General features: G+C 35.7%; 1 protein-coding gene across 2 annotated transcripts in view; it reads right to left on the bottom strand.

Annotated features, from left to right (window-relative positions):
* Positions 1-13,504, bottom strand: part of ORC2 (origin recognition complex subunit 2) — a 39,347-nt gene that overhangs the window by 14,971 nt on the left and 10,872 nt on the right. Inside the window, exons 6-11 of one of the 2 annotated variants that reach the window (XM_069577977.1) lie at positions 10,964-11,053; positions 9,959-9,990; positions 6,985-7,045; positions 4,241-4,434; positions 3,153-3,251; positions 918-1,027 (exon numbers count right to left, since the gene is read on the bottom strand). In XM_069577977.1, the coding sequence (XP_069434078.1) occupies positions 918-1,027; positions 3,153-3,251; positions 4,241-4,434; positions 6,985-7,045; positions 9,959-9,990; positions 10,964-11,053 (586 nt within the window). The remainder of the gene's footprint in view (positions 1-917; positions 1,028-3,152; positions 3,252-4,240; positions 4,435-6,984; positions 7,046-9,958; positions 9,991-10,963; positions 11,054-13,504) is intronic. The other variant, XM_069577978.1, reaches the window with a different exon arrangement.

Below are 13,504 nucleotides of genomic sequence, written 5' to 3' on the forward strand. Positions count from 1 at the left end.
ACATATGGGAAGAAAAGAACTGGTGGGCTGTGGGGTAGGATTAGAGTGAAGATCTGCCATATAAACTTATAATGAACAGATACACAAATAGTTATTCAGAAGAGATGAGGTCCTAACAGGGAAGAAGATAATTTTCTTACTAGCATAATCCTTTGATTTATTATTGGCAAAAGAAAACCAGGATCAACTAGGGAAAACTGTGGCAATTTCTATGTTCTTACTGCACTCACATTTTAGCATATGTTTTATACACTTCCTTATACTAAGTTTCTTTTAAATACAAATATAAAAACAATTATAGAAAAAAATTTCTATATTTTAATTTTTACCATTCTAGGTATTTTAATGAAAGTTTAAAATTTTACCTTAAGTATTTGAGAAATGATAAAATATTCTAAAAAGCAATTTAAAAATGGTAAAATAATATTTATAGACCAGATCTCATGAAATTTGAAGGTTTACAGTACATGTAAATAGAATGGGATTAAAAGAAAAATACATGTTCTTTCATTTTAGAAACTTGGCTGTGAAAAACTGAAGTAAAATCTGATATATTTATCAATTGTGACAAATTGTATTTTCAAATATTTTTATAAGTAATAGTTCATAATTCTAAGAAAGGCTATTTAGTTTATAAAAGCTTTCAAATTTGATTAAACTTAGAAAAGACACATTTTCTGTAAATTGGAATTTCTGAGAAGAGTCATATAATAATATGACATTTCTACATTTGGGTCATAAAACTGGGAAAACATCTATTTTTTCAAATTTTTACACATAAGTAAAAATGCATATCAAGGTCACTGCAAAAAAAAAATTAATGTCTAACTGCTTTGATTTTAACAGACTTACGTATATGTATATTATTATGTAAATATATTTATTTTACAGAGGTTTGTAATGATAATAGTACTTACTGTAACTGCAACATCCATTTATGAAATAACTGTTCATGCTGTTGATTTAGTTGTTTAAGTTCAGCAGAAAAGGAAGGAGAAACCTTGCTCAGTAAGTTGTGCAAAGTTTGCTTTAAAAAAAAGGAAGAGGGTCACTCTCAAGTCACATACATCAAATCAATTCAAAGTAAAAATATTCCCTTACAGGTCAAGGTTAGAAGAGGCTATTAGTGGAAATATTACTTTAATCAGGTTTGGTAATGAGTGCATCTACTGAATATACATAGTATTTCAATATTTATTTTTGTAAAATGTTATATACTCTTACATACAAGCATGTAAAAACAGTAACGAATTTGTTAAGTTTTGTCTAGAACCATTTACATGACAATGAACTCCAAATGTAAGGCTTTAATTTCTAAAAAAAACTGTTACCATCATGAGGTGATTAAACCTGCCTCCCAGTTTTGACAACAAATCCAGACGTTCTGGTGACTAAACACAGCTCACTTCTTGAAATGAAAACACTAGCAAAATGATGTATATCCCTTTTTACCTTGGCACTACTGTGCTTTCATCATGCTATCCTTTAAGTAAAATATTCTGTTAATACTGAAGACTAGTGCAGCAATCAAGATTCTAAACACTCTAGCCTATAGTTTGTATTTTTTGCCAACAGTTTTAATTTATTCACATACTTAAAGAGAAATAGGACAAATTCTAAGTGAAATGTTAAGCAGGTAGCTTTAAAAAATTTCTCTCTCCATCTGTGCCAAATTACATTACTAGCCCCAGCACTTGCCGCTCCCCTATCCATACCCTTTACTGTGTGACTTTGCAATGCCTCCCACTCAACAAGTGAGTCTAGTCCCCTGCTCTTTGACTCTGTTTTCAGCCACGTCATTTATCGTGGCTACCAGAATGAGGCAGAAGAGACAGAGACAGTTTTGAGCCCAGGTTTTACGAGGTCTTTTTTTTTTCACTTCTGTCTCTGACATTGTCATGAGAAGAACATGCCTCTGGTAGCCTTCCAAGGAGGTCCAACAAGGAAGACAGATATGTGGAGCAAATCCTAGATCGGCCAACTCCCAGCTAATTGGAAGACATGAGAAATAAGTGCGTCCTGACATGTGCTACTAAGACTGTATCCATCAGCTATGTCTGCAATTTATGAAAGACTTTCCTTTCTTTCATTATCAGTAACAGGTGTTTCTTTCATTCTCTGAGAGATCTTTGTCTCTAGGTCCTGTGAAGTCCTACTCTGACCCTCCACTTTCCCCCACCCCCAGGCTGCTTGTATAAAAACAGATGCACTAAGAAGATGTTAGTGCCATCTCTTCCTTGGAACAATGTGGTTTCTTGACACATGTTTTCAGCTAGTCTCTGATTTGAGTTGCAATACCAATGAGCCAGGTAGAAAGAAACAAAACACCCAAAAAAACCAACCACACAGCACCATGTCATTCAGGTCAGTGGTCTACCCAATAATCTCCTCTCTCTGTTCTATAGCTTGAAAACTCTGTCAAAAGTCCTGTATACCTTAGAAAATTGCACTGAATTCTACTTTCAGGAAATAATAAAATCTTGATTCTCTGAGTCAATAACAATCTCTTATTGACTTAAATTATCAAGCCCACTTTCTATCAAACATTTTCTTATTCAGATGGTTCTGTGTCTTGTCTTAGTGAGGTACGAATAAAAGCCCTGAGTCTAACTGTATGGTATTTTTTATATGACACACTGGAACCATAGTATATAGCAACCCTGTTATCTTACTGTACTGGACAGGCTTTCCATAATATCAGAGAGCAGAAGACCCACTACGTTTTGCAAGGTTTTTAACTCAGAATCAGGTCAGTCAGTGTTTTATAACCAATGTGAGGTTCAATGAATATATAGGTTAAAATAACAATAGAGATTAATGGCACATGGATTTCAAAGAAACTATGACCCTGCACAGGGAACTATATTCAGTATCGTGATAAACCATACTGAAAAGAATGTGAAAATATATATAGATGTATAACTGAATCACTTTGTTGCACAGTAGAAATTAATACAACATTGTAAATCAAGTATATATATGTCAATAAAATAAAAAAAGAAACTATGACCCTGATGATTACTGTAGGTCCTGAAGAAATGACAAATAAGAGAAAAACATAATTATAGTACTCTTCAGATTTTGCTGCTTATGTAGCGTATTTTTCAGCTCACAATAAGAAAAATTTAGAAGTAGCCTTCATTGCAACTTACCTGATCCAATTTAGCCCTCTTTAGTTTCTGCAGTGTCCTATCAGAGGTTAAAACTTTAGAACTGCTGTGGGCTTCAAAATATTCTTCTACTAAGTGACTCTGAAAGTGGACAAAGCAAAGTCAGTTCTTAGTTTCAGATATTTGTTTTATATCAAAACTAGATAGTAACAGCAGTGTAAAACAGGGTAAGTGAAATTCTTTATTTGGCAGTCAGTATTTTCTTTTTGAAGCAACAACACTGATTAAGGACCAAGCAAAATCAATTCCAGTGATAAAACTAAGTAACACTTAGGATCATAAAAGTTGAAGAAAGTGACTAGTTTGTAGTAGTCTGTCCAAAAACAATTCCTAAATTTCAACATATAATTCCCATTCAGACTTACAGAAAAAAAAAGGTTTTATATATTAGGACCTTTGTTTTGCCTCACACAGTCCTAGCAAATTCTTTACTTAGTACAGGTGAAGGACTGTGAAAATGAGAAAGATATCAACACCAAGGTTAAAATAAAAGACTTGCTTACTGTTTCAGTAAGATGACTGACCACGTATTCTATTGATTTGGGGCATGACTGACCTCTATGAAAGGAAGGAAGGAATGGAAAGCTATCAAGCAGTAGGCTCTGCTCTGAGTTTTTACAGAGAACGAGAGGATAATTAGCCCTTTCTCAGGCCATGATATACGCAGTATTCCCCAAACAACTCAACCTGGATCCAGAGTCACAGCATTTATTATATATTTACACTAACCTGAGTACATCAACAGTGTTACAAAATAAAACTATATAAAAAGGTATATACTGAGAAGGCTTGCCTTCAATTATCCAACTAGTATTTATTGAAAAGCTCTTTTTCAGTCAACTGAATTGCCAACTTTAGCATGCTATGGTATTGATATATGGAGACGGAGAGAGAGAGGCCAGGATACAAAGTTCAGAAATACACATGTGGGAATTTATGTGAAAGGCTGAGAAAACGTAGAAAAGTAAAGTAAAAATATTGTGCTGATCCTCCCATTTGGATCTTTTAGGTAGCTTATCTTTGAGATATTACTAATTTTTCTTTCAGGTTAAAGTTCTCTCTTCACTTACTGTTTTCTTTCTCTTCATTTTCTTAGAAGGGGTTCCTTTGCAAACAGGAGCTGAAACTACTCTATTCTGAGCTTGAATCTTTTGGCTCAATATGTCTTCATTAGTGTCCTCTTCATATTCCTGTGCGACCCCTTCATCATCCTCTGAGTTGGAAGCTGAATATTCACTTTCACTGTCAGAATGAGACCGTGGAACTGTGGGGGAAGAAGTAATTGGGAAAACTGGACAGCTTGACAAGAGAGACACTGTAGGGTATTAGGGAAGTGTGCGCATTGAAGTAAGAAACTGTGACTTCTGATTGTGCCATTACATGATGATGATCTCACCAGAGCTAGTTTTGTAAGTTTTATGAGCACTAGTTTCCTCATTTATCAAATGAGGCTACCAATGCTTATTTAATAAAACAATGTGAAGATTACATTGAAATGCATATAAAGAACTAACAATGCCTAACACATAGGAACTGAGGCAGAAATTGTCAATCATACCTACTATGCTCTTTCCTTCTTCCTTGCTAATAGAATTCACTGTAAAATGTGGTAATGTGCTAAGGAATAAATAATCACAGTAAATTTAACTGTCTTTTCCTTTGCCCAATACATGCTCTCTCAGCCTGCTTTGCTACCAGAATCGGCTACGTAAACACTTAACTGATGAAACTTGAAGGAAAATTTGCTGGAAGCTTTTGGGAAAGATTCTCCTCAGTTACGAAAGGAAAGCCCCTTGGTAGCTCGGTGGGTAAAGAATCTGCTTGCCAATGAAGGAAGACACAGCTTTGATCCCTAGGTCAGCTTCCTCTGGAAGAGGAAATGGCAATCTACTCCAGTACTTTTGCCTGGAAAACTCCATGGGCAGAGGAGTCTGGTGGGCTGCAGTCCATGGGGTCCCAAAGGCTTATACCCATAGCTTAAAGCTATGGAAGCCATTTTGCAATATAAAATATCAAAACTAAAGATGAAAAATGCCAGCGATAAAGCAAAAAGACAGGAAGAACAGGAAGATCCTTCATGATACTGTTGAGTCACTACATCAACCATGAACTGTGTATCTCTAGACTTCTGATATGAGATACTTCAATGTCTTAAGCAATTGTTATAGAGTTTTCCATTGCTGCCCATTGAAAATGCCATCCTACTGACAGAGCACTCAATATATGACAGTCACTACTTTAAGGACTACTAATACATAGGCACAATCCATCCCAGAGTTGATATAAAAGTTATATTTTTAAACAAACCATAATGACCCCAACCACTCTGTAGAAATAATAAAGCTAGTTTTATAATCATAAAGTAAGGATAAAACTAGTTTTTACACTCAATAAGTATAAAACTATCATAAAAGGTTAAATTCCAAAAGAAATAATTTTAAGCAAATCACTATTTATTTTGAAGAGTAGATATACTTCAGAATATCCAGTCAGCATGTAACAAATATAGATACTGAAAAAGAAAAAAAAAAAGGCTTGATTTTGTGGGCATATATAGCTTAGAAGATTCAATTTGTGGTGATTACTGCCCATGGTAGATGCATGGGTTAGAAGTGGTAGGAGGTACCAGACAATGTCTTTATCCTATCTACATGAATACATCATACGTGTTGGTGTATTTATTTGATGGTTATTGAGAAGGAAAAGGATGTTCACCTTCTCTCTAAAAAAGATTCTTCTGTGGAGTAAGGAGGAAATTAAGATGTGGGATGTATTTGACATAAAATAATAATAACAATTGTACATATCATCTTTTACTACTTCAGATATTCACTAATTTAGTATTATAAATTTTATGTTGATTAGAAATGTAGCATCGACTTTATACCTTGAAAAGAACGGCTACGAGGCATGGACTTAACAATGTCAGCTAATATTGTCAAGGAGTCAACCCCAAGAAAGGCACTGATATCTTTAGGAAATCAAGGTCAACAAGAAATCTGCCCCAAAGTTAAACATTTAAAAACCCCAAAACAGGGAGTTCCCTGTAGTTCCAGTAGTTTGGGTTCCACATTTTCACTGCGGTGGCCCGGGTTCAATCCCTGGTCAGGGAACTAAGATCCTGCAAACCATACAGTGCTGCAAAAAAACCCCAAAAAACCCAAAACAAAAAAAAACCAAAACACTTTTAATTTCCCCAAAGGTGGGACTCATGTTTGTTTACTTGGCTTTGTATAGTATTCAGTATAACTGAATATTTTGAATTATTCCAATATAAAACTTCTAAATAAATCAACAGAACCATTTCTAACACTGTCTTAGGCAAATAAACCAGAAAGCATGTTATTATATTGAAGAAGAATTTTAACTAACCTTAATATCCACTGACTGTAATGTCAAAGACATGGTGCTAAGTGTTAAGAGTTAAAATATAAGATATAGTCCTTGCCCTTAACGGATTTACAGTTCAACTGAAGACATGACCATATCCTTTCCATCATGGAAAGAAACAGCAGTAAGTAGTTATAATAATAAGAGATACTAATAGCTAACACCTGTTAAGAATATATCGTGGTCAAGCACTACTAAGCACATTTGACATTCTTTATTTCAATGAATCTCAAAATAACTCTGAGGTTGGTACCACTGTTGTCCCTATTTCACAAATGAAAAGAATTGAGACACAGAGAAGTCCCTGTGACAGGCCAAAGAAAAAGTAAGCATTCTAAGGCTAGAACCTGTATATTTAACCATTATTGCCTCTTGTTTAGATGCTTTTTTTTATTAAATACTCAGTGTTAAAAGAAATACACACCTATTAATCTCTTCCTTAGCCCACGAGGTGCTGTTGACAGAAATTCACTTTTATCATTGTTCTGTTCAAAAATAAAAAAGCAACATAGTTTTCAATAGTCAAATAATAATGATGACATGGAAATTAATGATGGATCTGGGTGCAAGAAAGGCTGGAAAGAAAAAAATATTTTGTTTTCAATAGATGACATTAGAACTAGAGGAGCTACCTCCTGGAACTAGAAGACAATGACAAATGACTTTATTGGGGGAAAAAAGACTATAACAACAAAAATGATACAAACAAATTCCAAAGGATTCTTAGAGTGATTCTATAAGTTGTATTCCAGATATCTATAAAGTATGGACTTCTATTATTATGTAAAGAAAAATTTATCAGTGTTTGAACCATTCTTCACCTATCAGATTAGCAGAATATTTTTTTTTAAGAGGTAATACTGTTCAGTGATGATGAGTAAGCAAATGGGATTTGTTTAAATGGGATTCCTAGAGGCCTGGCGTGCTGCGATTCATGGGGTCGCAAAGAGTTGGACACGACTGAGCGACTGAACTGAACTGAACTGATACGGCAATGGGTCTTTTAATGCACAAAAAATTTACTGGTGTTAAAGTAGTCTGTGAGGAGTCTTCCCTGGTGGTCCAGTAGTAAAGAAATCTGCCTTCCAAAATGCAGGAGACATGGGCTGCACCCTCTGTCGGGGAACTAAGATCCCACATGCTGTGGGGCAACTAAGCCTGCATGCCCCAACTAGAGAAGTCCAGGCCCTGCAACTGGAGAGCCTGTGTGCCCCAGCAAAGGCCCAGCATGGCCAGAAGTAAAAACAGTCTGTGAGGACAGACACAGAGGTTTCTACTTCTTACTTCTGTACTCTTAATTTTTTAAACATCTATAGTGATATAACACGTTTTTCTTTTCTTTATAAAATCTAATACTTTAACACTATTCAATTTCTGCACAATAAAATGCCTATGGTTGTATACATGGTAACACTATTGATGATAAAAGATAAAACACCCTTTTTTTTGGCAACATGAATATATGACACAAAATATAAGTCTGCTGTCTTGTGATAAGTCGATGGCACTAGTTATAAATATAACTAAATTTTGATTCAGGATATTAATAGTAGTATTATAATAGCTGATCTGATCCACGGGTTTATAAAATATATCACTGTATATTTTAAACTTTTTTGATACAGATCCTTAATTTTTAAAAAATATTTGGCTACCTTGATCCAGTACACATGTGCATATATAACTGAGTTAAATTATGATAATACTTATAATACAGAAATTTCCTGTTTTATCCTATTTCATTTTTTAAAAATTGTAGATCATGTCCTACCAAACTGATTTCTGGATTGAGAACTGAGACAACCTATATCCACAGAGCTTATTTATCAGGTCTGAGGACATCTGTGTCAAAATAATCATTTCAGAAAATTCTTGCTCAAAAAGGTAAGGCTATAAACTAGTAAATAACTTCACTGTTTCCTACAGAAATTTCTGCAAATAATTTATCTTGACAGTTTGCTCATCTGGGCAATCTATTCTCCCATTAGGATAGCAGATTACTAACCAGGGCAAACAGCTTGCTTACTTGTTTCTTATCAAATGCTTGTTTACTTATCAAAACTCAAATTTTGATAAGTAAATTTCAATTATTGTCTGCTACCCTGGACGAAACTCAGTTTAAAACCTTCTCCTCACTGTATCCACTAATCCTAAAATATTATGCCATGAATTTTTGTCTAATACAGATCAGTTTCCCATCTTGACAGATGTGCCTTAAAACCCTGAGGCCAGATCCCAAAGCCCTATACATATTCTCTGATTGACCCCTTCTGAGACAAAACACTAAGACTCTCTCAGGGTGATGGTCTCTTACTGCGGTGGGTATAATACCACTGGTTAACAGGTTTTCTGACCATGTTTTAGGGAATCAACAAGATCCACTAAGTTGTGATCCACAACTTGAAAAAGAATGTGCTGATTTATCTAAAACACTGACTGGATTGTGAAGTGAAGTGAAGTCGCTCAGTCATGTCCGACTCTTTGCAACCCCATGGACTGTAGCCTACCAGGCTCCTCCATCCATGGGATTTTCCAGGCAAGAGTACTGGAGAGAATGAGCTTTATTCTTTTATAGTTATACAAGATATAATATGGGGGAAAAAAGCAGTATCAAAGGCACGGGAGGCTCTGACATGTCTAGTCTCACACCTATACTTGCCTAAAATAGGACATTCCTGCACAGGCTATAACCATGGCCCTGAATGTCTATACTCAAAATTTTATGAGGGGTTCCCAGAACTGAGCCTGTACATAAGTCCAGACATGTCTAAATCTATAGCCACCTAGGCCTGGAAACACTCACCACTCACATATTCATTATCCTGGATTTATCCATGCCTACCTGGGCTTGCCCACATCTAGGCAGGGCCACTTGACGAAGTATTATGAAAGAACAAAACCAGAAAAACACAAAGGAGAGGATAAACTTTTCATTACTGTCTGCTACCCTGGAATGAATTAACCAAAGACAACTTAGGTTTCAAACATAAATGGTAAGGGGATAGATGAATGGATTTAGTGGATTTGGGGATTAACCCCCATCCCCACCCAAAAAAAACACATTATATATAAAAGCAACACCAAACCAAACCGTAAAATTTCCAAGCCAACTCTGCTTGATGAAAATACCCAGGGATAGTTCTGACACAGAACAGGCAGGACAGTTGGGGCCAGAAAACCTGGCTTCATTTTCCAGCTTGTCCCTTTCCTAGTTTGGTGAGTTTAGACAAGTCACTTCACTTCTCTGAACCTCACATTCTTCATCTATAAGTTAGGTATTTAATTAGCAGATACTTGTAAATGATAAAGTACTGTCTAAATTAACAGGTGAAATGGTTATTTTTCATGTCTTACTTTATAACACTATGGTTTTTGCTTATTTTTAGTCAATTGCTTACCTTCAACTGAGATTTGTCTGAAGCAGAATGCCCTAAAGAATGAAACAAAAAGCCATTACTCACTACAAATACTTCATGTTCCATAAAAACCTAGTTTCATTAAAAGCAAAGTTGCAGGTTCTATCCAGAAGCCACTATATTACTGAATTCTCAATTAATTATATCTCCACTAGAGGCTGAACTGTTCTTATTAATTTTATGATTGCTCTCATTAATGACATTTCTGTAGCATTCATGTAACAAGAAAAACTACATCTTTTCATTGTTTATTTTATTTTTATTTATTTATTTTAGCCATGTCATGTGTCTTGTGAGATCTTAGTTCCCCAACCAGGGATCAAACCCAGGCCCCAGCAGTGGAAGTGTGAAGCCCTAACCGCTGGACCATGAGGGAATACCCAGCTCATTACTTTAATAGCACACTATTTAATCTAGTTGGAATGGGCTATTCAAAAACAACTGCTCCACAATTCTCCACAAACTATAAGACTTACAAATCCCCAAAACCTTATTTCAAATAGCATTTGCCAAAGCAAATCTTCCACAAACATTTGGCTAAACTAGGCAATTGACAACAGTATTTATTGTCTCTATCAATTTGTAAAAGTTCAACCCGCACAGATCTTTTTGCCCCTTACTTTTTGTATTTTTGCTAAATACACTAAAGCACATAGGTTGGGGTATTAACTGCATCTGCCGAATGCATTTTCAGAACAGAAAAGAAAATATATGAACATGCACTTAGACCAAAAATAAAGTGGTATACTTCAATGCGGGAGACCCAGGTTCGATCCCTGGGTTGGGAAGATCCGCTGGAGAAGGAAATGGCAATACACTCCAGTTCTATTGTCTGGAAAATTCCATGGACAGAGGAGCCTGGTAGGCTACAGTCTATGGGGTCACAAAGAGTCGGACACGACTGAGCAACTTCACTTCACTTCACTTCATGCTATAATTTGAAGCAACTCTGAAAGCTCTTCTTAAACAACTGAGGTAAAATCTTACCCTTGCTACACTGAGGAATGTCTATTGTAATTTCAGGATCATTCTTATTGAGCGAAACACTTTTTCTTGGTGTTTTCGCTAGTTTGGAAGCTGTAAATAGACAAAAGAAATACATAAAATATTTTTTTAAATGTATAACAGATTAAGAGGGAAAGTATCTTTATTTCACTTACATAAATTAAAAAAAAAACAAACTTGCTGCTACTATTATCAGAAAGATAAATAAACCCAGCCATGTTAAGAGTAGAACTGCTTTCACCTTTACTCACTGTTTTCCAAGCATCTTCAAGTCTTTCTTCAAGGTCTTGCTAAAAAAAAAAAAAACCAAAACACCAAAACACAAAAGCAAATAAAGAGCTAACTTTGACCTTGCTGGTTTCTCTAATCATCATATTCTCTCCCTCTCCTCTCCACTGGCAGGCCTATAGTTCTTCCATTTCTCTACTATTATACTTAAGGAACACCTTTGCAAGGGCATAGGAAAGAATGGCCAGAAAGTGGGATTAAAAGTTAAAACTGTAAAGGTTTAAAATTATAATGATTTTAAAGCTCTTAAATCTCCCCAAAAGCGTGGTTTACTTTATTACTTATGTCTAAAACTCTATAATACATGTTAATAATGTATAAAATATGATATAGCATTAAACAGGGCATTTCTTCAACTGAGCATCAGATGAAATACCTGGCTTCTGAACAGCAGGGGCCATTTAAAATAAAAATACAAATGTTAAAGATGCTCACATTCTCTCACTGTAATAGGCACACAGGAACTGAAGGAACAGATTTACATTTCCCCAATAACACACACTGGAACACTGTTCACTGAGGAAATAAGTATACACTATTTAAATTATCTTTTTTTTTAAAGACAAAATATAGTTGGATTTGTTAGGTTAAAACCATTTTACTGACTCAAACTCTTTTTAACCTAATTCACACAGCTTTATCCTCCAATCTTGGAACTGACCCAAGATATTTATGCAGTCCCCACATATGCACTGGCTACTTTTTTCTTAACCTCCTCAGTCCTCCGTATCATTCATTACAGTTTACAAAATGTTTCTTTGAAATTATTCCTCCATCTGGATTCCATGGTTTTATCCTGCTCCCTGGCTACTGTTGGTAGCTATTCCATCTCTTCTTCACTGTCCTCATTCTCCCAAGCAATCTACCTAAGGCTCAGGCCTGGCCTTCTCTTTACACCAGAAAAGTAGGCCAAGTTTGCATTAAAGGCTGCTGATCCACAATATAGGAAAAAAAACTTTCACATCACAAAAAGCCACAAAAGTACACAGTAACTTGGCTGAAATAGTTTTGGTTTTAAAACATAGAATTTCTCTGCTTATAAATGACTTTAAATTAAAAAAGGGAAAAAGGAAGAATTAAAGAGGAAAAGGAACAAGAGAGTCACCCATGTGTGGATATTAATTTCCGTAATAAAAAACTGGGGGATATATTTTAATTTTCATTTTTCTTATTCATTTGTACTGTATATTTACACAACGAGTGGTCTGCAACATAGTCAAAATTTTAAAGTAAAATTTCTCTTTGGGACTTACCTGCGGGTGCAGTGGATAAGAATCCACCTGCCAATGCAGGGGACATATGTTCAATCCCTGGTCTGAGAAGGTTCCACATGTCCCACAGCAACTAAGCCCATGCACCACAACCACTGAGCCCACACGCTAGAGCCCTTGAGCCCCAACTACTGAGCCCGCGTGCTGCCGCTACTTAAGCCTGCACTCTTTAGAGCTCGTGCTCTACAACAAGACACCGCAATGAGAAGCCCGAGCACAGCAATGAAGCCCCAGTGCAGCCAAATATCAATTAATTAAAAAAAATTCCTCTCTGCCTAAAAATAACTTCTCATCAGATTTTATCTGATCCTATCTGAACAAACTAATTTCAATTTCGCAAGTGTTCTCTGTAGTTCACAAAGCCTTCTAAACTAACTCCTACTCAATTTCTAGCCCAACTATATCTTGGTTAGTGCAATTATATTTAATCATCTTTTATACTCAGAGTAATATCGATTTTCTGACCGATCACTTATTCAAAAATATGAAGGCATTCTATTTTATCGATATGTTTAGATGTAAACCCAATCAGCAACAATAGTTAATGAGTCAAAGAGCATCATAACTAAACACAGATTTTTGGAAAGTATGATCAGTCATATTATCCAAAAAACTATCTTTTCATGACTGCATCTTTCTTTCAGATGTGGTGAGAGAAATGCCTATCATAACAATACTTAAGTTCCTCACAGTGCATACAGATAGAAGAAGTGTATCACTGCAGCTTTGTGGATGTTAAGTACACACTCAGGGAACTTCTACTTGATGACTCCACTGAGGTTCCATTATTCTTTCCACTATTAGTTCTCCTCTTTCTCCAATGCCCCACTGGCCTTAAGGTTTCATTTTGGCTTTAGTGTCTATCTGCTGCTGCTGCTGCTGCTAAGTCGCTTCAGTTGTGTCCGACTCTGTGCGACCCCACAGACGGGAGCCCACCAGGCTCCCCTGTCCCTGGGATTCTCCA

This window comes from Ovis canadensis, chromosome 2 (assembly GCF_042477335.2).
Source record: "Ovis canadensis isolate MfBH-ARS-UI-01 breed Bighorn chromosome 2, ARS-UI_OviCan_v2, whole genome shotgun sequence".
NCBI lineage: Eukaryota > Metazoa > Chordata > Mammalia > Artiodactyla > Bovidae > Ovis > Ovis canadensis.